The sequence below is a fragment of the Trachinotus anak genome, unplaced genomic scaffold (genome assembly GCF_046630095.1).
Source record: "Trachinotus anak isolate AG129_WGS33_773 ecotype Australia unplaced genomic scaffold, CSIRO_AGI_Tana_v1 ptg000008l, whole genome shotgun sequence".
NCBI lineage: Eukaryota > Metazoa > Chordata > Actinopteri > Carangiformes > Carangidae > Trachinotus > Trachinotus anak.
Genome location: NW_027273859.1, coordinates 4,457,530 through 4,482,466, shown reverse-complemented (window position 1 = coordinate 4,482,466; position 24,937 = coordinate 4,457,530). Strand labels below are relative to the sequence as shown.

General features: G+C 39.8%; 3 protein-coding genes across 3 annotated transcripts in view; 2 read left to right on the top strand and 1 right to left on the bottom strand.

Moving 5' to 3' along the window:
• Positions 1-13,379, top strand: part of slc4a5a (solute carrier family 4 member 5a) — a 33,179-nt gene extending 19,800 nt beyond the window's left edge. The window contains exons 14-25 of the mRNA XM_071481962.1: positions 813-1,084; positions 3,594-3,628; positions 4,048-4,239; positions 5,603-5,716; positions 6,466-6,627; positions 6,883-7,061; positions 7,264-7,336; positions 7,719-7,787; positions 8,373-8,546; positions 8,972-9,151; positions 9,248-9,306; positions 12,151-13,379. Coding sequence (XP_071338063.1) covers positions 813-1,084; positions 3,594-3,628; positions 4,048-4,239; positions 5,603-5,716; positions 6,466-6,627; positions 6,883-7,061; positions 7,264-7,336; positions 7,719-7,787; positions 8,373-8,546; positions 8,972-9,151; positions 9,248-9,306; positions 12,151-12,316 — 1,675 coding nt within the window. The 3' untranslated portion in view covers positions 12,317-13,379. The remainder of the gene's footprint in view (positions 1-812; positions 1,085-3,593; positions 3,629-4,047; positions 4,240-5,602; positions 5,717-6,465; positions 6,628-6,882; positions 7,062-7,263; positions 7,337-7,718; positions 7,788-8,372; positions 8,547-8,971; positions 9,152-9,247; positions 9,307-12,150) is intronic.
• Positions 13,380-13,509: 130 nt separating this feature from the next.
• ogfod2 (2-oxoglutarate and iron-dependent oxygenase domain containing 2) lies at positions 13,510-19,728 on the bottom strand. Its single transcript, XM_071481964.1, has 7 exons — positions 19,145-19,728; positions 18,986-19,042; positions 17,483-17,593; positions 17,292-17,391; positions 16,482-16,606; positions 15,640-15,897; positions 13,510-15,244 (listed from the first exon to the last, which is right to left on the bottom strand). The coding sequence occupies exons 1-7, from the start codon at positions 19,277-19,279 to the stop codon at positions 14,978-14,980; spliced, it is 1,053 nt and encodes a 350-aa protein (XP_071338065.1). The 5' UTR covers positions 19,280-19,728; the 3' UTR covers positions 13,510-14,977.
• A 730-nt stretch (positions 19,729-20,458) lies between these two features.
• On the top strand, positions 20,459-24,129 carry LOC139623615 (gypsy retrotransposon integrase-like protein 1). Its single transcript, XM_071481963.1, has 8 exons — positions 20,459-20,817; positions 21,416-21,609; positions 21,708-21,819; positions 21,916-22,054; positions 22,163-22,217; positions 22,314-22,571; positions 22,645-22,761; positions 23,515-24,129. Exons 1-8 carry the CDS (start codon positions 20,649-20,651, stop codon positions 23,770-23,772), a joined length of 1,302 nt encoding a protein of 433 aa, XP_071338064.1. The 5' UTR covers positions 20,459-20,648; the 3' UTR covers positions 23,773-24,129.
• The last annotated feature ends 808 nt before the right edge of the window (positions 24,130-24,937 follow it).

Genomic DNA, 24,937 nt, shown 5'->3' with positions numbered 1-24,937 from the left:
TGTAGTGTATTACCCCTGTTTCATCACTTAAACTGTGCATGTCAGTTTTTCAACAAGTTTTTCAAACGTTTATTCCCTGAACACATTCTCTCAAGGTATTTGTAGAACAAAAAGTTGATTTTACCTTAATTTACTAGAAAAGGCCTAATTGGGTTCTGATCTTTGAGAACACTTTCCCATTAACTTGAATGGGAAAGTGGTCTCTTGAGTGGTCTCAGACTTTTGGACACTACTGTAAATAGAGTTTTGTTAATACCTATATGAGCTTATTGACCTGAATTTGGCCAGTGGCACTCTCTGATTAGTGGGTTTTATCCCAGGTTAATTTATAATTATATGATAGTCTATGAGTTTTACCCGATGAATGTCTGAGTCCAGTATAGTATAGCAAATGTAAGTAAAGTGTGTACTGGAGATTGAAAGTGTGCAGAATTTTTTTTCATTTCTTTCAGTTTTGATCTGTAGCACCTGTCTATAAGATTTTTTGCTCTGTAGTAAAATGTGTCAGTTTAGTGAAACTCTTCCTATAGTAACAGCATTCATATATACTGCCAGCTGGGTGACTAATTCATATTAAATTTCTATTCTAATATCATAATAAGTCTAATGTCAGAACTAACCATATGAGCACTCAGTGTCACTGTCAAAGGTCTTTAGGTCAAGTTGTTACATTTGTTACAAATGTTACATTTTACCTTATTAATATGTTTTCTAGATAAATGCATGTAATTTAAATGCATTTTGTTGGTTGTATACATGAATTCCATTCCTCAGTACATTCACCATACTTCTCTGACTTCTCACTCCCAAAGGAATAATGGCATAGATTACATGGAACTGCGTCTATGGATTGGCATGCACTCCTGTCTGCAGTGTCTTGTCCTAGTAGCCACTGATGCTAGTTACATCATCAAGTACATGACACGCTTCACTGAGGAGGGCTTCTCCAGTCTCATCTCCTTTATCTTCATCTCTGATGCCATCAAGAAGATGGTGGGCTCCTTCAAATACTACCCCATCAACACTGACTTCAAGCCTGACTACGTTACCGCCTACAAGTGCGAGTGCCTGGCCCCAGACCCGAGTGAGTTCACCCCTTGACTCAGGGAGATACAGGGGGATTATCCACAAGGAGGAAGTATGGCTACAAGTGGCTCATTTTGGGCTCAGTAGACTGACACCACAGGCAGGTTGTAGAGGAGAGTAAAATCACTCACCAGTATTCATTTTAACTAACCCTTTTAGAAATGTTCTCCCACTCTTTATGACATACTGTAAAAGCATAGTCATCAAACTGTCTGCTATTTTACTGAAGGAAATTACATAACAAGGCGCACTAAACAGCAATTTTATCTCAATGTGCATGTATTTTATCAGCCCAACAATGTTGTGCTGGAACTCAGATGAGAGTCCAGCTACCATTAGTGAAAGGTGGTACCTTCCATCCATTCACTTATCCAGAATCGGTTTGTGACAGCAGCAGGTTAAGCAAGGTAGTCCAGATGTCCCTCACCCCAGCAGTTCCTCCTGGTGGACCCTGAGGCTTTCCCAGGCCAGATGAGATATATAGTCTCTCCAGTGTGTTCTGGGAATAGCCCAGTGCCTCCTACCAGTTGAACATGCCTGGAAGGCACCCTGGAGGTATCCTGATCACATTCCCCAACCCTTTCAGCTTCCTCGTTTCAGATGCTTTAAATAGCAATCTCATTCTTTTGGTCACAACCCAGAGCTCATGATCATAGGTAAAGTTTGGAACATAGATCAAATAGTAAATTGAAAGCTTTGTCTTTTGGGAAGTCTTTTCAGGACCTTGTTTTCTGAAAAAGACCCCGCAATTATTACAACTTGCTCCTAAACTGAAGTGAGCAATACACCATTTTCCAGCAGAGAACCATGGCCTCAGTCTTAGACATGGTTTACACTCAGCTGCAAACCATCCCAGTGCATGGTTAGGTCTGATTAAGCCAACATCCCCAAAGTGGACACACTCCTCCCCCAAGCTGACATCCTGTCCATGAAAATCACAAACATGATAAGTAACAAGGGGCCACCCTGGTGGAGGCCAACACCAACTGGTAACATACTTGACTTCCTGCCAGGAATATTAACACAACTCTCACTTCAGTTCTATAAGAAATGGATGGCTCGTAAGGCAATCCCAGTACCCCATACTCCTGTAGCCTGGAACAGCAAACACACATGACCTCTCCAGGAACCTTGCAAGGTTAAAGAGTTGGTCTACTGTTCCACGCCATGGTTGGAATCCACAATGCTTCTCCTGGATCTGAGGATCGACAATCAGCCAGAGCCGCCTTTCCAGAACCCTGGCATAAGTTTTCCCTGGGGGACTGAGGCAATCAATAATTGGAGCACACCCTCTGATCAGCTGATGAAGTTCCTCCAGAGGGGGTAGTTCAAGACCTTGCTGACAGCAGCCTCAGCCAGGCATTCCCAGGACACTCTCACTATATGTTTGGGTTTACCAGGTCTGTCTGGCTCCTGCCACCTCCACCATCTGATCCAACTCACCACCAGGTGGTGATCAGTTGACAGCTCTCCTCACCTCCTCAACTGAGTACCAAGACATAAGGCCACAGATCTGATGATATGACCACAAAGTTGATCATCAATCTTTAGTCTAGGGTGTACAAGTACACTTATGAACCACCCTATGGTCAAAAATTGTGTATGTATGACCCATCAACGATGAGCATAGAAATTCAATGACAAACCACCACACAGCTTCCTCCAAACCACCCCCTCCAGTTTTCTCCATCATTGCCAATGTGAGCATTAACATCCCCCAATAGATTTATAGAGTTCCCAGGTGTCCTTTATGGGAATCCACCCAGAGACCCCATGAAGGCCAGATACAAGCTGATGTTCAGTGCATAAGCACAAACAACAGTCAGAATCTTCCTCCCAGTAACTTGCAGTCATATACAGTAGAGGTGACCCTCTTGCTCTCTGGGTAGAGAAATTCAACACAGCAGCACTCCACAACCACCTCAGTCTCAGTTCTTTATTAATCAAATTTGAAGGATCTAATACATGACTGATGTATGGATTTTCTAAACTCTCCAATGTCTCAAATCAAATATCTGTATCCTGTATCATTTGGGCTGTTGTTGCTGTGTATGATGATTACCAGAATGTTGATTACCAACGTCAACTCATACACGTTGGGTTGCATGGCTTAATGAAATTCAAATTTAAGTTAGCTTCCCTCATGCTACAAATTCCTACACACTCACTAACCTCTTTTAAACTACTTTTAAAAATAGCAGTGATTTGCAGTAATTTCTGTGGACACTGATTTCTGTAACTGATTTGTCTCTTGTTTGTTTTTGTCATGCGCAAACAATTTGGCTGCCGTCTCTTGCAAGTGAGTACCTTTTTGTTTGTCTGCATGGGCCTCAGAGTGCTCTCTGCAATGTCCAGCAGCTGGATTCTCATTATGTTTTGCATTTCTTTTTCTTTCCCTTTTGTTTTCCTCCTCACTACCTCTTCATTTTCTGTCTCATTACCTCCCTGTCTCTATCTGCCCCTCTCCCATTCATAAACAGTGGCTGCAATGATCTTCAATGGTTTAGTTCCAATGCCAGATAACAGCTCTAGTGTCTCTGGGGTAAGTGCTTGTTTTCATTCAATTCTCATTTTTGACTATTATGGTGCATTGTATTTCAAGCTGAATATTTAAATGGTTGGTAACATTGCAGCTTTTGTAGGTTGAATTACAGGGGGTGTTTCTAAGCAAAGCCCAAACTATAACATTGTTAGAAAAGAGAAAAATTATTTTTTTACAGCTAACCCAGGTATCCACTGTGTCTGATAAAGAAGCTGTTTTGTTCTCCTCTTTCTCTCCTTTGTTTGTTTCTCACCATCTATCCCATTAACCTCTTGCTCTCCTCCAATAATTATAACTTCACATCTGTGACGGCAATTTTAATTCTGTTTGTGTTTATATTCTCCTCTATGTCTTTGTCAAAACACTTCACTCTTCTTCATCCTCTCCTGTCTCCCCACTACTGCCACCCACCATCCCAGTTGAATGTGACAGCTCTGGACTGGAGCCAGCTGAGCAAGAAGGAGTGTCTAAAGTATGGAGGTTCTCTGGTGGGAAAGTCCTGCAAGTACGTCCCCGACCTGGCCCTGATGTCCTTCATCCTCTTCTTTGGCACCTACTCCATGACCGTCTCTCTCAAGAAGTTCAAGTTCAGCCGCTACTTCCCCACAAAGGTGACAAAACTATCTGCTCATCGATGTATTGTTTTAAATTTACAAAACTAAGTTATAAAACCAGTTCCAGTCCCATTAAAGGAGAAACTGATGGAGCCCTGTGAAATGTATTTGCAAACACACAGAAGTTAAGTTTACATTCAGTGTCTCTCACCAAAACATATCGGTCGTCATGCAATACATTCTCACCCTTAATCTTTTTTCTGTGAGGTTTGCCCTTATGAGAGTGGAGCTAACTACAGCCTTGCGACTCCTCAAAAACTCTGATGCAGCTGTCAGAGTGAGAGAATTTCCCTAAAATTGTCAATGCCAATAAAATCCAAAATGAAAAAGAAAAAAGAAAAGAGAGCACATTTTAAAATTCATCAGTATTTGCAAGTCATGATGATGATGATGATATGATGATATGTTGATATGATGAACAGAATATTTAATTTTCCACTAAGTTTATTTGATTTATTTATATCTATTTTATTTGATCTTACAAACATCTGTTTCTACAACTGGCACAAGGCCCATTGTGTGACTTTTTTGGGTTAAACAAACATGCTGAATGCATTTTGTGTTTGACATTCGTGTTTTCTAATTTTGCTCTGCTTCTTTGCCATTACTGCCATCAACTGTCAATCAGTGGAACTGCAGAAATGTGTAGTGCATTGCTTGTGTCCTTGTGATTGTGCATAGTACAAACAAAATAGGGACTTCTTTGTAAAAATATTGTTCCATTGTGCCACTAGTGGTCAAAAACTCCACAGGTTACCTTAAATTATAATTCAAATGAAAATAGTTAAAACATAATAAAAACTTACATACCAAGGGCAAATATAGACAGTAATTGAAACAACAGTGTTATACTGTATGTAGTACCAGAGTTTTAAAGTAAGTCTCCAGAAGTGTTTTTTTAGTGTTTTGAACGAGTGCAATGGTTTTTAACTATTTAATCAGTGAAACTGTAAACACAACAATGTGTACCAAGCAGATTTTAAAAGTGCAACACTTTTTCAAACAGATGGTCCACCTATCATCACTTTCGATAATTATTGTACTTTTTACCAGCACAGTGTTGTTGACAGTATAACTGTGTTGGTACAATCTGCTCAGGCCCAACACAGCACTGCTCCTCACATCTGTTCATCCTCACATCTGTTCTGTATCTGATCTCCCAGGAAGTGGTTAGTCATACAGACACAAAAAAAAAAAAAAGAATTATCTTTAATTCAAGAGAGGCCAGGCACAGCTCAGCTTCTTCAATATTTATGAGTTGCCTCCTGTCAGACTTGGTCTCTCCTTTCAGTTTCAGTTCATGATTTTGTTTCTCACCTGAACTCTTTTTTTCACTGTTTCTCACCATCTATGGCGCCAGCTGAGGAAACTCATCAGTGACTTCTCTATCTTCATGTCCATAATGACGTTCGTGGGGCTTGATATGTTGGTGGGACTCAAAACTCCCAAGCTCATTGTTCCAACAGAATTCAAGGTATAGAAAGTCATTTTCAAATTATAGTAGTAACTCAGAAGTAAGATAACTATTTCAAAAATGATCTGTTCTTACAAAGTTATTGACCACACAAATATAAGCAAATCATAGCATTAGTATTAGTGGTCATTTTTAGTGTTTTATTGGTTGCATTATGCAGGGTATGTGCTTTAAAGGAATTGTTCAACATTTTGGGAAATTTATTCTCTTGGTTACTGAGAGTTAGATGGGGCAATGGATACCACTTCAAATATTTCTCTGCTTAATATGAAGCTACAGTCAGGAGATTAGTTTGGCTTAGCATAAAGACAGAAAACAGGAGGAAACAGCTAGCCCGGTTCTGTCCAAAGGTGAAAAAAATCAAATCTGCCAACTAGCACCTCTACAGTTCAAGCTTGAGATTCTTATGTGCTGGACAGGTTCTTGGTCTGGAGCAGTGACTGGAACAATGACTGACTGGAGTGTTGTTGCCATTATGCTATTTACCACAATAGTCCCACATATTTCAGTTTTTGTAAAGATTATATGTATATGTAGATCATATGCAACACACAGGCATAAAACTGGAATCGATCTTCTCATCTAACTGTTGGCTAGAAAGCAAAGAAGCACATCTCCTGAAATGTGGAACAGTTCTGTTATAGATACTGACTAAAATGTCTTGTAATAATCTTATTCTGTCGAAATTCTCCATGTGCCACTGAACATGCTCAGTCGTGGAAATAAAATGGGCTCTCCTCTCTCACTAGCCAACTCGACCTGACCGCGGCTGGCTGGTGATGCCGTTTGGAAAGAACCCATGGTGGATATATGTGGCCAGCTTCGTTCCTGCACTTCTTGTCACCATCCTCATCTTCATGGACCAGCAAATCAGTGCTGTCATTGTTAACCGTAAGGAGAACAAACTTAAGGTAAGTGTGCCACTGCTATGTACTATATTGTAATATGTTTACCATTGAAGAAATATAAAGTCTTCAAAAAACTCACATTAAGTCAGAATTAGACATTAAGTTTGTATTTGAGTTTCATTTATTTATGGATACTGATCTTTTATTCTATTATTTTGAAATGACATTGAAAATATAACACATCAATTTCAAATAGAAGCTTATCATGCCGGGCTCATGAGGTCTTAAAAAATGATCTGTGTCTGGCTTCCCTGGCAGAAAGGCTGTGGCTACCACTTGGATCTGTTCTGGGTTGGTGTCCTGATGGCTGCCTGCTCTTTCATCGGGCTGCCCTGGTACGTTGCTGCCACTGTGATCTCCATCGCCCACATTGACTCTCTGAAGATGGAGAGCGAGTCAAGTGCTCCTGGAGAGCAGCCTCAGTTCCTTGGGGTCAGGTTGGTCCACAGTAAAATAAAAACACAGAACACAGAAATGTTCAGAAAACTGTAACTTGGGAATAATCCCTCAGCCTGTTAATGGCAATATGAGAGTATGAGTGTGTCCTTTGCTTTGTCCTCCGTAGCTGAAACACAGCAATGCCTTGTAAAATTGACTTGACGGTCTCTTGTGTTTATTTCATCAATGTTCAATATCCAGAGAACAAAGAATGACAGGCATTTTGGTGTTTGTTCTCACCGGAGTCTCCATCTTCCTCGCTCCAGTGCTTAAGGTACATGGTGTGTTTGTTCTGGATTTTTGTTTCTTTTACTTGTAATCAAACTTGTAGTGGAGGGAAAAACTAAGACTGACTGATCGATACATTTGAAAATGATATGTATAAGGAATATAAAAATGCTGTTATTCTAACAAAACAAGAATAAGGACAATTAAATAACATAATTAACTGAATTTTAAATATTTATTCACTTGTTTTTATATTATACAATTTATTAATTGGACTATTTATTTCATAAGTACTCAATTTATTTATTTAATATCGCACACTCTGGGGCTCCACACATCACACCTATAGTGTTGGCAGTCTACAAACTTAAACATGTTGCTAAATGTCTAAACATCTTACATGTTGTCTGTCCTTCCTGTTGCTTTAGTTCATCCCCATGCCTGTGCTGTACGGGGTCTTCCTCTACATGGGTGTAGCCTCACTCAGTGGAATCCAGGTATGTTGTGTGCCAGCTGTTGAGGTTATTTATCATAATAAATTGAGTTATTGTGGCTGGACATCTTACTTATTACATTTCTGACAGTGGGAATTGGCTTATTTAGAGCTGCTAAGCAAATAAAAAAATTAGACAGGCAGACCTGATCCATAGTGTCCATACAGACCACAGAGACAACAGAATCACATGGGGGGAAAAACAGACTCAGGAGAATTTGTTATAAGCTTTCGAGTTGCCTAAGATATCGAACTGTGGGCTGAATATTTAAACTGCACCTGTACTGGTTGAGTCTGGTGCTCTGATGGCCAGGTGTTGCTGGATAATAACCAATATCTGGAGTAATAATTTCACAGATGAGTCATAGATGAGTTCAGAAATGTATGGCTCAGGGCTTGGTGAGTTAGTGCTACTTGGTAACTTTCCTGCAACTCATTGCACAGGCAAGCAGAGCTGTGATGCATACATATCTCCCCTAAATAATTTGGGATTAATCATTCATATCAGAGGTCTGCATGTAGTTAACCTGTGCTGCTCACGTCTTATGCTCTCTCTTCCTTCTGCCTCTCGTCTCATCGTCCTCCACAGTTCTGGGACAGAATTAAGTTGTACATGATGCCATCCAAGCACCAGCCAGACTTTTCTTTCCTTCGTCACGTTCCTCTGAGGAAAGTACACATGTTCACGCTGATCCAGATCATCTGTCTGGCTGTGCTCTGGATCCTCAAATCAACCTTCTTGGCCATCATCTTCCCAGTTATGGTATGTGATGGAGCAGACTTGCATTTCTAACACAGGCTCTGAGGGATCCTGTGTTTTTATTGTGGGCGGAGGAAGACAGGCGTGAAATCAAGGCTTTATCTGATCTTTAAAGGTCTTTTGAAGTTGCTTAAGAGAGAGAGAATCTATCTCCACCCCTCATATAAAGTAGAAACTATAGAAACAGAAATAATCTGTTTTATAGAGATCTTTAGAGCATTTTCAAACTGTTCATATCAAAACTGCTTGTTAGAATCTTAGTAAATGTAAAGAAACATGAAGGAGGTTCAGTGTAAATTTTAAAGAGAGTAAACATTAATAGAGGAAGTGATTTGATTTCACTGTGTATACCAGTGTTTCATGTTAATGTCATCTACAAATACCATCCAGCTAAATCACCTTCAAACCATAACTCGTCAAACCCTCAGATCCTGGGTCTGATGTTGGTCCGGAAGATGCTGGACATGGTCTTCTCCCAGCATGACCTGGCCTGGCTGGATGACCTCCTGCCTGAGAAAGAGAAGAAGAAGAAGGATGATGATAAGAAGAAGGGTAAGGAGAAAGACAAGGACAAGAAGAAGCCCAAAACAGACGACAGTGAGGAAGAGGTGAGAAACTTGAGCTTCTGCTGCCCTCTGTAGGAATAATGGATCATGACACAAGTTTCTGATCTGTGTGTGTTACGTGTGTGTGCCCCCGCACAGGACAAATACCACGCCTATTCCAACCACTCACCCAGCTCAGAGTCAGACTTGGATCGCAGGTACTGTGTCCTCAAACTGCACATCCCTTACAAAGATCTGGTATATCCTGATGTTGCAGAGACTCAGTGGGGAGCGTACTGCCAGGCTGCTGCCACACACAATGCTCTTTAACACACAAACACACACAAACACACACACACACGCTCTCTATTACACAGACATAGGTCCCATGTGCAAGTGAACATTTAGTCATACACAGCAAATGTGCACAAATTAAAGGGCCAGTTCACAAAAATTACAAAAAGAAAGCATATTTTCTCCCTCACCCTTCCATAGTTACAGTTTTAGCTCATAAATAGAAAATTATGTGAATTTATCATCTGGGCTCTGACTTCATCACTGCCCACACAAAAAAAAAACACCAAGCAGGGAGTGGATAGCAACAACAATATCTGCCCCTGGGGAAATGTAGACTCAGTTCCTACAGGTGGGGCTTATGAAATGCTACAGGAAGCGAAGCAAGTGGTGTCATAGCTCTCAGGTGATCAGTGTAGCAGCAGGCATAGTGGTAAAAACGTGAGCTTAAGTACAGCGCCTTCATTAGGAGGAGCCTGTGTATACAGCAAATGTTACAGTGTGAAGACTGGTGCAGTGCAGCAGCACCTGGAGTTGACTGCCTAAACTGACCCGCACTTCACTTTATTTACCCAGATTTTCAGATGTCTGCCTCTGAGCTTTCTGCCTCCACCCCAGTACAGTGGAGGGGATGCAGTTGTGTCTGTGGTGCTCTCAGCAATGAACAGAGTTCCCACCTGTTACTCTGCATAAGCCACAGACACACACAACATACAATAGTTCCAATGAAAACAATCAAAATTCCATTCACTGCATTGGTGGCAGCAGGAATCTGTGAGACAGATATCGCACAACATAGGTTATATAAGAGATACATAAGAGAAACTTTCTGCATGGTTAGATACCTCTACAGGTCCCTTATAATATGTTTTTTGTAATTTGGGTGAACTAAACCATTAAAAATATTGACAAAACAACACATTTTAATTGAATGGTTTATCAAAAGTCTCAAATCATTAAACAAACACAGCAGACTTAGGCCTGTTATTGCAAATCAAATACCAGTGTGGATACAGTAGCATGAAAATAGCCCATAAAAGCTCTTTTACTTTGTTTATGGTGTTGCATTGCATTGTGTTATGCTGCCTCAAGTATTTTCCCATGAACAAATGATTATCTCTACTGTGTTGTGGACTGTTCATTTTCAGATTTTCATAATAAACTTAAATCATACTCATAGTCACTTTTATGGGTGGACACATGTATCCACAATTGGAGCAGACTGTGTAATATTGGGGCTACAGCCCAGTTTCCCCTTATTGCCATGTTTGGGCAGAGTCTCCTTTCCATGCACTTTAAGGCAATGCAGATGACTGTAATGTTATTCACTGTATAATCCTGTGTCATGAGCTAAATGTCTAACAGTATGTGCACTGCACTGCCCTCAGCATACTGCAGTTCTTCACTGTTAGTGAACATTTCCAGAAGGCAGCGACTGTGAGGTGAAGGGTGATGAACTGAAATGCATGCTGTAGAGTTTGCTCTGTGACTCTAAGCCACTGATCAGGTTTCTTTGTGTAGATTGATATATTTGCAACTTAAATAGATGAACAAAAATAATGTGCGGTATATTAAGTCTGTTGTATCTCTAGTGCATATTTAATGATAAATTTATTGTAGGCTGGTTCAAATACAACTTTATAATCGTCCACATGCAACAAGCATCATTGTTTTGGTTGTTTCTTTTTCCTTCATGTGCTGAATCTCTGTAGTAAATCAACCACACCTGGATGTGAAACCTGTCCTCACCTGGAACCACAGCAGTTTCAATGGAACCATTTTGCATTGAAAGTGCAGCCTTTGCTCATTTTGCTAAACATTTAACCATAATTATTATTTTTATTATTATTTTTATTTATTTTTTTTTTACATTGTGGGAGATTTGGAGTTTCAAAATTGCCCATCATGTCTGCATTGCTTTGAAAGAGGCATGGTTTGGAATTGACAGTGTAACTGATTAATATGAACTGTGGATAGATAAAACTATGGTTTGTGATTTTGTTTTACTGAAAGATTTATGTATGCCTAGAATCCATCTCTGTCACCAAACCCTCCAAACTCATTTCTTTGGCAACATGTTTTAAAAAGATGCAGCTTCCACATAAATTCTGCATTCATTAAACAAATAGTGTGATGAAGTACTGTTGGATAAGTATTGTTGGATATCAAAGTCCAAACCAATCCATTGTTTAATTTTGTACTGGTAAATATTAATATTTAGAAAGCAGGTTTGTTCATTTAATAAAACATAGTATTAATATAAAGCCAAGATATATTGTGGGCTGCGTTGTCCTATTATCAGTAGTTACATTAGATTTTCTTGCTCATATAAAGGTCTTCTATTCAGTTTTGGCATCACTGCTACATCAGTCTCTTCCTTTATAGTTTGATGTAACTTAGAAATGGACTTACCTGATCCACTACGAAATACTTTTGGAAAGGTTTAGACAGTTTGGTGTGATCTTAGCTCTGTTAAAAATGACTCGCTCATAAAGGGCCACAACAAACTGATTCCCATGTTCATGGTGCAAAGTTACGTATCCCTGTCACCGGTCCCAGTCTTTAAAGGCATTGTGGCCACAGACAACCACTGCAGCAGCTCATTTAACTCATTCGTTCATCTTCTCTTGCTCATCACTGACATGAGCTCCTGTAGTTTTTGGCTGGAGTCATGATCCCTCATGGCTGAGTTCCTCCACCCTCCCCAGTAGCCCCTCTGTGTATTTGGCTGTCAGTGTGTATGGTAACTGGACCTTGCCCTTTCTCAGCATCACCCTCCACCTGAAGATCTCCTGCCCGTCATCTCCGGCCATGCCTATGGGCCGAGGAATGGCTTGCCCCGTGCCCCAGGTTAAGATCGAGATGGAGTCCGACTACGACTCGGACATCGACCACCACCGGCCCCGGGACATGAGCAGTGAGACCACATTATAAAGCTGAGACGTGAAGTCTTATAGACAGAACAATGCACATTTATGTGGGCAGACTACTGAATGCAGCCAGTGCTGATCCACAGACAGGAGGTGGCACAGACTGACAGCTGGGTGCATACTGACACCTGAACAGACTGAAATGGGACCAATGCAGTCAATGCAGCTGGAGAAGTTAAAGATATAATGCATCCGCATTTAAACTGGTGCAAACTTGACAAATTCTGCTTTAAATATTATGTTGGAAACTGAATTTATTTATTTACTTATATGATGTAAATGGCCCTAATGAAAGAGGAAATATTTATCTGTATAGGATAATATATTTGATGTGTAGATATGTATCTTTATTATTACTAGCTATATTGATATATTGTACTATTATTGTAATTATTTTAAATCCAAGCTAATCTTTAAATGAGTACAAGGCCAAAACGTATTGTACAATAATTTCACATCAGCCTGTGTGTACAGAGTTTGATTTTAAGGCAGGAAATGTGAAAACCAGCTCCGAGTCAGTAACAGAACCATTTAACATGAAGCTGTAAAGTCAACTGTACAAAGCCATGCCTTTTACTGTATGTTATAGTGTTTGCATATTTGTGCTTTGGTGCGTGTTTGAATATGCTGCAGTGTGCCTCTGATCCCAGAGAACCAGCTCTCCTTTTCCCTGTCTCCCTCTAGTTCAACACTCCACATTGGCACATTTACCAGGAGCAAAAAGAAACAACCAAAAAGTCCTGATGTTCTGATGTTGCTGAAAGGGATCGCGTTATTATGCAAGATGTAGCGTACATGTTCATGTTTGTGTTTTTACTCCCCAAGACTTTGTATGAGAACATAATTAACTCCCAGCACAACACTAAAAGCATATGACTATAAAAAACAAATGCACACAGGATAGATATTCATGAATTGATAGATATAATTTATGTAATTAAAATACTATTACTCCAAATTATGTGTGCTGTCTTAAGTTGAACATGGTGATTTATATCCATTCTATAGCGTAACTGAGAAACATGTGGCTTCCCCATGTCACAAGGTAAAAATAGCTCATCAGCAATGTCTGTTGACGTCCATTCTTCCTAGTCCAGAGAGCTGATCAACTATATTTCATGAAAAACAATCAACATAGTTGGTCAAGAGGAAAACACCAGATTATAGCCGGCCATTCAGAAATAAGAGAAATGCAGCTGGCAGAGAAAGAGTTTAATATATTATTACTGACTTCTGACAGAGACCAACAGTTACTGACAGGAAACTGTTGTGGAAAAAGATGGTGAACAGGATGTATTTTAAGATTGATTTGTTAGATTGCAATTGGTGCTGATGCTGACCTTATTAAAATGTATATAATCTTTTTTACTCCATACATTATTCTTCCTTATCAAAACCTGCTGCCTACACTACCCACAATGCCACTTAAACCTCAACAGGGCAGTCAGAGAATCAGATACATTATGCTAGTAGCAACATGTGGCCTGGGCTGCTAGCCTCACTGATGAGGAGCAGGCTACAGAGGTCTGGTAAACTCCACACTCCAGATGTTTTTTCATTGACAGACTTAGTCTTCAGCCCCAACCAAGCTTCAAATGATCAAACCTCACACAACTCCATCTGATAAACTGGACAGACTTTGATGTGTAAAAGCAGTGGAAACTGGGTAATACCCAGATGTGACGGATCCACAGTTGATTATAGAATTAAAGTTTTTTTGTAAACAAACTAAAGTTATGTTTATGTTCAACACTTTCTAACAAATGTGTTTAATGCTTTCTTTTCTCATAAAACATTTGCAAAGCCAAAATGTTAAATATATTTAAATCTGTTTAGATCCATGTTTGTTAGCTTGCAGTGTTCTTCTTCTCTGCCTCTGTTGGCACATTGCCTCGCCTCTTTGTGTGTTACCACCTCCAACTGTTGGTCACTGGAAAAGCATGAAGCCAGGGCCATTAATGACCTTGCCCCCATTTGTGTGCATGCATTTAAATATTCCTGCTAATTTCATAATGACTGAGTGCCATAGCAACCCTGACTTCATGTCAGCTTACACAAGAAGGATTCCACTTAGTTTTTCAAAAAGTGATTTATCGATTTGGAAAGAGAGCAGTATCAGATCAATACTCAGTTTTAGTAAAAAACCCTAATTTTCAGTATTAGGAAAGAAAGCCCTGATTTTAAAATACACATTCTGTAAATAATCTTTGTTAAAAAATACAATCATATTGTACATAAATACAAGGGCTTGACTAGTGTGGGTTTTTTTTTTTTTTTTTTTAATAATGGGATCAGTAGGATGCTAATTTGAATCTTTTTATAGTAAAATCGGTAATTTTAATGGTACAAATAATAAATATTAATCATTCCAATTTGGAATAGTCAAAATATGTCATTAAAATTAATGTATTTCTACAGTCACCAAGTGTAGTCTTGATTAACTCTACAACAATGAAACCACTGCATAACCGTCTATTCAATCATATCACCAGACAGACAATTTAGATCTAGATGAACCAAAATCACTTTTCCTAAAGCATCAACAGGCGGTGGCCGCCGGCACTGCTGTCTGCCACAGTGTCCTCTTTGAATCTACCACCTGGGGACACCAAAGTCTTTATAGTCTTTAAAGTTTTTTATAAAAGGCCTGTAGCAGCAGGATGCACTACGTCAACACACAGGAAACGTTCAGCAGGGCGTCAGAGTGTTTGGTGAACCCGTCAGCGAAGCCCTCTCCTTCCACCAGCGTCGGCTTCCTGTTGCACATGGGGCACAGTTTGTTGCGCTCCTTTGAGGCTCTCATCCAAATGATGAGGTTCCAGCGCTGGCCGGAGGAGATGGGGAGGGCCCCGTGCATGTGTTGGCTCCGGTGGAGGAGGCCCTCAGTCACCCTGTGTTCAACCTCTGAACACTCTGTCTCGCTTAAAGGAACCTGCAGGGGGCAACAAACCACTGGTTATCAGAGTATTCTTCACCACCACTACGAGGTTTATTAGCAGGATTTATTATGTTGGAAATTGGCTTATGCCAATAAAAGACGTGATAAATAATTATTAATATAATGTTATGTAACGTTATAAATCTCTTAATGGATACACTTCACATAGAGTAAACTATATTTTTTAAGTTTTCCCCAATATAAATCTCTTTTTAATTGAAATTTAATTATAGTCGTCTCCTTAAGACTAACTCTGAACAAAAATTATGTGTATAGTTCTGAGTCTTTGTGTTTGTTAATGTTGATAGTGGTACTAGTGGTAATAGTAGTAATAATAGTAGCAATAGTAGAAGTGTTAGTATAGTATAACACTATAACCACATAGTCACCTGTCTCATATCACCAAAATAAAGGTTTCCCTCAGTGAAGTCCTTGCCCAGAGAAACATTCAGGGTGACCTCTGCATTGTCATAGTGGTAACTCAGGTCCAGGTCTTCATTCATGTCATATTTGACCACAAAGGCCTTGTGGCTATCCAGACAGCACCCCCCACAGTCTGGATACAGCAGGGAGGTGAGTGGATGTAGGTACTGCTCACGGAGAGGCGTGAAGAAGCCCTCGTCAAAGCCCAGTTCATTCAGGAGGACCTGGGGAGAAAGAGAATGAGAAGAATATCATGAATAAAATAACCTCCAGATGATGGAACCTTAATACTTCAGTCGCTGACCTTCCTACGACTACACATACTTCAGTCTGAGCTCTTTAATATTTTATATGGTCCTAATTTAAAGGTACAATATGCAGGCTTTTCCTTAAAAAACTATGTTTAAACTCATGTAAAAGTAATCTCTCTCGATCATCACTTATGACCCACTCAAAGGGTGTGGAGGTCCTGCCTGTGTTTTCTTATTTTCTTCTTATCAAACAATCAGAAATTAGTGCTTTATTTGAAGATTGAATGGTGTGTTTACAAACAGCAACCGACAAATCCTGCATATTATACCTTTAAGGTTTTTGCTCCACCTTGGCTAAAAATCAATTCCCTGACGCTCCATCAAAGTCCTTGTATGAACCTGCCTCGAACACAGAGTTCCACATGACTCATGAACAGTGCGACCACGGCAGGCCAAGGATCCAAATGTCAAGGCACAATAAAGATGAAACATAAATGACAAAGCAGTGATTAAATGGTGCTTTAAGGGCTTTCGGCCAGTAGACATTGATACATTACCCCATAATGGTTCATGGTGTTGGGTCTTCCTTTGGGGGCTGAGGACTGCTCAAAGTGCTCCAGCTCCTCCACCAGCTCCTCACAGAAGCTTTTCTCAAACACAGGGAAGCGATACACCCTTGGAGCTAAAACATAAAGATGGGAATAAATCAAAGATGCTCCATGTAGCACTTTCATACATAAAAATATCACTGTTAAACTGTGATATCATTGTTAATTCAACATAAACAAATAACCAGTAGCCTCTGTTAGTAATATTTATTTATATAAACTTTGCTGGTTTCTGTCCCTGCTCATGTATCTGGGGCTGCAACAAATAATTATCTTCATTACTGATTCATGATTCAGATGGTCTATAAAATGTCAGAAAAACTGCTTTTAAAAATGCCTTTCACAAGTTTCCAGATTCATTGGTAATTTGTTTATTTGTACAACCAGTAGCCCAAAACCTAAAATGATGAACTAAGAGCACTAAAAAACCAGTGAATATTCACATTTGATGAGTTGGGACCACTGCATTTTCTTTAATCCTTCGTCATGTTTTATTTCATAAACTTAAACAGTCATTGTGGCATGTGCAAATGTTTGGCCATTCTTCTGCTTGTAAAACGCTCAACTTCATCAACTCATTTAGTCTCGATTGACTCATTAGGACTCATAATGCAGGTAAATTCTCTGACTCTTCAAACCTTGTGGTGATACTCAACATCCATGGGCTCCTCCAAGCAGCTGACTGAGGCTGTAAAAAAATGAAGTTAACTGATGTCTACCATGGCCACTGGTGGGAAATAAAAGCACTTTCCTGCTCACCTGCCTCTTCCTCCAGCAAGTCTAAGACACCTTGTTCACTGGCGTCGCTGCCTCGACAGTACTCAACAATCTGCTTGAACTTCGGAGTGAGGTAAGACTCCTGAGAAGAGGCGGCGTGCAGACATGTCTCAGCATGGTGGTAATGACACATTATAAATGACACTATTAGCAGAGACTGATGCAGTAAATACCTGCAGGTGGTAGACATGGGGATGGAGCGGCTGGTATATGTCTTTTATAACAGCCGCTCTCTCAGCAGACGTCGCACTGAGACGCCTTCGCCTGTCCACTTCCTGTGAAATCTAAACAGAGCAGACATAGGGTTCAGTTACAGTCTGGTAGAGACGCACGGTTAACTGTTACCTCAATTCCCAACTGGAAGACAAAATCTCTTCTATTGATCACAATTAATTATGTGATGGAGGCCAACAAATATGTCTCTTAGATAAACCCAGCTAGACAATCGGGTGCCATCAACACAACAATTTGTTTCATTACTGATTACTGACAACTATTGAAGTCTTTCTGACCTGCACTGCATTTTTTTGGGCTGATATTGATGTAGATATTTGAGAGTTTAAAAAAAAAAATCAGATAACAATGTATGAGCCAAAAGTATTTTTTGAACTCATTACATGAACAAATACTTTGATATGGATCCCTTATACTTTTTTTTATTGTGACCACAACAGATGCTCCACTGCCACAGAAAGTGGGACATTTTACAGCTTAGAAATCACCTTGTCAGCTAACTAATGCACTGTCTCAAATCGTGTACTTCCATACTCACACTTGCTATTTAGACTGTGTTCACACTGACAAGTACAACATGCAGTGCACCTGGATTCTGCACTCAAAATGGTCAAAAGGTTGAGTGTGAACCAATGGACACATCTCACCCTCAAGCAGTGGAAGGGGCGGGACCGCCAAAGTTGTGAAAGTGACTGAGTGAGTGCTGAGGAGGCTGCAGCTGTCACAGTGGACACCGCACCATATGTAAGTTATACACATCTACTCAAATGTTTTTATCACAAAGTACCAATGTAGTGTTGTTGGATAGAAGCCATTCTACTCTGGCAGTATGTTGGTTTTGGCAGACAACAATCACTGTCACATGGTGTGATCCACATTTCCAGTGAGTCAAACACAACACTGTGTTTGATTTGGGACACAACCCTGTTGGAATTAACACACTATGTGTACTGACTGAAGTACTGATTTGAGACAGAGTATAAATTTGTGCTAAACTTTCTTGTATTTTCGCTCAGCCTTCATATACATCAATACCAATGTGTCTGTAGTGAGCAAATATCTGCTATTATATCGGCTGGCTTGATTTATCTGTCAACTCTCCCAAACCCAAAGATTCCTCATTTACAATCACATTAGGTCAGAGAAAGAACAAAAGTTCACTTTAGAGAAGCTGAATGTGGTGAATTTTGGAAATTTCACTTTAAAAATTACTACAATAATTAAAAGATTATCAAAACAGTTTCTAATGAGTTTTCTGTTGATCACCTAATCCATCATACAAGGATCAGTTTTATAAAAATACAATTTATATCCAATATAATAAATCCAAATATAAATCATGTTAGGAATGAGTGTAAAGCTTGAATTATTGTTGGCTCTGTTGGTTACACACACACACACACACACACACACACACACAATGTAAACACACGCTGTCTTACCTCGCTGAACACATCCTCAAGCTGTTGGTCCGTGACGCAGCCGAGCCTCCTGAGCAGCTGCGCAGCAATAATTCATGTAACATATACACAGTTTACATAAAAGGGCAAGTCACTCCAAAGAGGGTTTGTCCACTGAAAATATAACTGATAACCACTTACTGCCTGGTAGTCTAGTCTGAACTGCTGCTCCGATACAAAGCGAACATGGAGTTTGTAGTCCTTCAGGAAAATATTATCAGTCATGAAACAGTTACAGATGTAAAACTGAGATTTTCCGTCTTCCTCGTTTTTCATCACTACCTGCTCAAAAGGAATTGTCCTGACAAAATACGCACAAAAACATTACAGTGCTCCCACTGCTACTTCTGTAAATAACAACCATAACACTTCCGGTTCTAGCTCTCAAAATAAAAGCGTCATCACCACGAATCCAAAGTTGATTACACCATTTTTTTTCAGACAGAAAAAAATAGCCACCATCATCCGACTGTACAATCCTCCTAACTGTAGGCAAACAAGCAAGTGAAAAGCTATTAACCAACCATCAGGAAGACAGCAGTAATGCACATTACGTGCCCAAAGCATTAGCAACAGTCAAGCCATTGCGCCCACACCCGTTTTTTTATGACAGCAAAACAGAGATAACGTTACTTTGACGTAAAGCTATCATAGCTGTGTTGACAGAGTAATCGTTCCTGTTTAAAAACATTTATTTTGAAGATTCGCTCTACTAGCTGCCATTTTTTAATTATGAGCGCTTTGTTGCTTTCCGGTGGTCACAGAGTGTAATTACAGCCGTCCATTTTTTTAAAGTTTTATTTTGAAAGTGTATACCAGGAGCATTGGTGTGCTTACTGTGTTTGCCTTGGATTTGTGTATAATTGCATAGGTATGGCCACAAAAAGACAGATGCCAGTCGTGGGTGATTAAGGATAAGACCTCTTAAACTCTCTGAAAACACCCATGATGCTTTTTGTAGGCCCGAATATAGTATTAACTTTCTATGCATGTTATTACCTGCTAAGTTTGAGATATTATTATAAAACATATTGTTACTATGATACATGTTATTATTATGACTGTATAACGGCCAGCGGTAGTGGACATTTGTAGTTTCTACGCCCGTGGCCTTATCATCCACAGGTCGAGACAGCCGTGGCAAAGATAAATTCATTGGAAACAATAGCATACTAATACTTCCGGTGAGGACATTCAAAATAAAACTTTCAAAGTGGTCCTATTAAAGAAAATGTGCTGTCATTTTTGGCTGGACCGCAAAAACCATACCAAAAGACCATATAAAACATTATGATATAATCCTATAATGAAAACAGTAATAACAAGAGTAATAATAACAGTAATAATAATAGTATCTACGAGGTTTTGACCAAGTCTTGTTAGCAGTAGGTGTAAGTGTTTGTCAATAAGGGGCGCTAATGCAAAAAAATAAAAGTCTGCTGGCTTGATTCGACAGTAGAAGTAGAGTGGGAGGACGGGCACACGCTGTGTGTCTTCGTCTTGTTGTGGTTTTGGTTGAGGAGTTTCTGGCTTCGTTAGCAGCGCAGCACTGTTGCTAAATATGCCGATCGGCATTCAGCATATGTATGTTTATTGAGGTGTATAATCACTGTCCTTTGCGCTTATTTGTAAAGTCTGAGCTGAAATGTTAAGCGTGGAGTCGTTGCAAGTTGCTGAGGAGGAGGTGGTTGAATCCAGCTCCAATAAACTCGGAGACATTTATACTTTTATGGCTAAAGGCTGTTTGCCCCAGACGATGAATCCCTTACGAAAGAAGAATTTGAAAAGATACGCCCAGAAGTTTATCATTGACGGTAAGGGTTATTTAAAAAATGAATTTACTAGTGGAAAAACACTCGGTATGCATTGCTCTCCTCGAGTTCCAGTGATCGTCTGTTGGCACCACGAACTTCCATTCCCAAAACGTGCCAATTTAAAAATCACCGAGGCTGTCGGTAGGTGTGTACCTGTAAGGACATAATATAAGATATTTTATGAACCTGTAGGAGCCTATAGACAATTCGGCTCACCCACTGAGTAGTTCACTGTAACCAGCACGCTATAGGAGGTAACTTTCAACTTCTCAACAGACTCTCGGTGTTAGCTAAGTTATCATGCTTCAGAGGAAGAGAATTATGGGAATAATATTCGAAATACCAACAAAAGTTTACATTTTCTAGAGAAAAGTGGTGTTTTTTAAAATATAGTGTATGTCAAATCGAAGAATGAACCTCATCTGTTTACAGCAACTTCAACCTTATGTTCAGTCAGATATCAAAAGAAAAAATAGTCTCATGCATTTGTCTGCATTCAGTAGTAGTCTTATGTGCAGGAGTAGTTAAGAACCTGTCTTACACTGTCAGTAGTTCTCAAATGTCTCACACGCCCCCTTCATTCATATCTTTATTCAAGAGGGCAAGCTGTACTATGTGGGACCCAAGAAAGAAGAGAAGAGGGAGGTGGTGATTGAGGCTGAGAGGAAGAGGCAGATTTTTCTTGACTGCCACTTCAACGACATCGGCCATCACCTGGGCCAAAAGAAGACCGTCCACAGGATCCAGAGCAAGTACTACTGGCTTGGGATCATCAGGGATGTAGTGGATTGGGTACGTTTAATCTTAATGTGTCAAAGGCTCAGTTAATATCACAGGGTACTATTCTGATAATATTGTATAACCTTTATGATAAATATTTTCTGTTTCAGATTAAAGTGTGTGAGACCTGTCAGCACACAGAGAGGAATAAAAACCTGGCAAGGACTGTCCGGCCTATAAAAGTGGACGCACCTTGGGATATTGTTGGGATTGACATCATAGGTTTTTTCCTCAATTAAATCAGTGAATAACAGTCTTCTGCGCTTTCATTTCTGTCCACTGTTTGACACCTGTTTTGTTTTCCTCGTCTCTAACCAGGACCTTTCCCAGAGACACAGCAGGGCAACACTTATGTTACAGTCCTCATTGATTACTTTAGTAAATGGCCAGAAGCATTTCCAGTGCAAAAGACAGACGCTTTCTCTATTGCAAGATGCATCTCCAAATGTATATACAGGTAAAGCAACTACTAAGCAACTACTTATAATTTAATTCATTTTGATACCCTCAATTTTAAGATATTTTAAACCTGAAATTAAACTAATTCTGTTCTCTGTTCAATTAGGTTTGGTGCCCCTAAATCGATAGTGTGCACACAGAATGCTGACTTCTGTGATGAGGTGAGTTGTGAGTCATGAAGTCCGTTAAAAAAAACAGATGAATGAATAGTGCCGTCGTGGGTCGGTTTCGTCAGTGCAGATGCGGATGTTTTCCAGGTGACGAAGCTGCTGTGCGACAGGTGGAGCATCGTGCAGAAGGTTTCTCCTCAGGATCAACCTCAGCTCAACCCACTCCACGACTGCACGAGTCCTCTACTGAAGGAAGCAATTGTGCAGATGGTAACGGAGAAGCAGGCTGAATGGGACGACTTTCTAGACCCCGTGCTGTTTTTGTTCAGGACGTCCACCAACCCTACGACCAAGTTCACTCCTTACTCCCTCGTGTTCAACAGGAAACATAATATACCCAATGAGGTGAGTTTGCAGGAATAAGCTATTTCTGACTGTGTGTTTTGGTGTCTGCTAAATGTCATTTCCTGTCCTCTAGACCACACTGAGCCTGCTGAATTACGACGAACAAGAGCAGGATATGTATTCGACTAAGGAGGAGGCCTCTACATATATGACAATAATGCAGGAGCAACAGAACTCTATTAAGCAGCTGGTAATTCACATTATTTTATCTTATCTTCCATAATGAAAATGAAGGCTGGTGATGGAGTTTGCTCTTTGTCTGTTTGTCACATGTGTGCAACTTTACATGCATGCAAAGTTGAGGAACAATGATTCTCACTGCTATGTTTTTGAAGGTCCCCTGAAATAACGTCAAGTCTGTCTTAACTCTATACTCACAAGAGCTTATATTAGGACTGGGCAGCTTTAGCAGTCTGTTCATTCAGTTATTCAGCCACAGTTGATATATATAGATACATACATACATACATACATACATACATACATACATACATACATACATACATATAGTATACTTATAATCAACCAAGCTTCCTGTTGCACTGTGCGTGTTTCTATTTGCCCCAGATGTGGTGTTAGACATGAATCATTACATGCTGAACACGATGTCCTCATGTCGATGTTTGTGTTGAGTGCCACTCTCGTGCACACAGTCACATTACATGGCAGAAACTTGATTCTTACACCTGAGGTTTCTGTCACAGAAACTCTTATTTATTATTAATTGTTTAGGATACAGAGTCAACATTATTATTACCCATGTGTCATATGACAGCAAACCTGTGGACAGAATATTCACAAATACATACAATTATGTGCTTTGACTTGTTAAAACATTACAAACCTGACTGTTATGAAATGTGTGATAGCTATGGAGAGAAAGGATTCAGCTCAGATGTTTTGTATTTATTTTTTTAACGTTTTATGTGTATTTCTCTTCCAGGTGATAGCCAATATGAATGCAGCGTACAAACAAGAGAAGAAGAAGAACGCCAAACGCAGGGCACATAACATGCCCTCGATGACCTATAAAATTGCAGATCCTCTGTTCGGTGCAGGAGACTCATCGTCACCCAAAAAACTGAAAGAGAGTTTATATTTGTCTTTTCCTGTTGACACGGTGCTTTCCACCGAGCAGAACAGCTCAGAAGACATAAAGACTGAGTTGGAGTATCACTTACCTGAGTCTGATGTCCACTGACAAGGACGGTTTGAAAAGACTGGAGAGTAGACACGCCAGCGGAGCACGACTACATGTCTTCATGAGCTGCCTGAAGCCTTGGACCGAAGATGGAAATCCAGATGAATGTGATGATCAGTGCCGCCAACTCTCGGTTAGTTGAAGACACTGCGGGTTGATGTTTCACTTGTAGATGAATGTCACACTTAGAAACAGAATCCACTGGCCAAAGAAACGGCAGTAAACATTGACCCTCAAAAATTGTTGAGCCCCCCCCATGTTTCCCATGAAAATATTAACTTAATTGTTTTCACTTTGTCGAACAATGTGTTCTTACACTGCAATACTTTGAAATAAAGGTGATGTTTCATTTGTGAAGCCTTGGTGTATAGCCATTACATGACAGAAAATGACATACTGCTTGTTAGTTTATTGTTGTTAAGTGGAGTCTCTCGGAATCATTTTAGAATACAGGCACTAAACACACAAAAATCGAACTTCTCAGTGAGCTAATACATGGTAACTATTCAAACAATATGTTAAATAAATCAACAAGAGACATTTGCAATGATGGAGTTTTGGTTCCCAATGTTAGCTAGAACAGTAAGCTTCTTTATTTTGATTTTATTTGCCGCTTACAGATACATTTATTGAGAAAAAATGAAAGTAAAACTCATTCATTATTTTTGTAGGCCACTTGCAAGAAGAGAAAAGGTGAAAATGTGGCATTTTATAATCTTATAAAGTTGTTATAGTAAATGTGTTAGCAAACAGTTACCTAGTAACACATGCAGCAGACAGAGCAACAGTGGCATTCATACAAATTCATGTTTTATCCACTTGATGAATGTAAGTCCTATATTCACTTTTCTCTCAGCTGTGTTTTGGTCTCCAACTCCCAAGAAAAATGTGTCTGTAGCTGCAAAATGCTCCACTGTGCTCACCATAACTTAGTTTTAACTCCAATATGAGTTTATATTGACAAATTGCTTAAGAGTTATGGGTCATTTTAAGCCTTTTACAATATCATGATAATAGGATTATGGTGTTTCATTGGGATTTCACAAAACATCACACTGACAGGAAAACGTCCCCATACAGTCCATAGTGGGGTCACTTGAGTTTGTGCCCCGCTGTTTTTTAACGCGTACAATAGCTGGTGGGAGGGACCCTACAAGTTCACTTC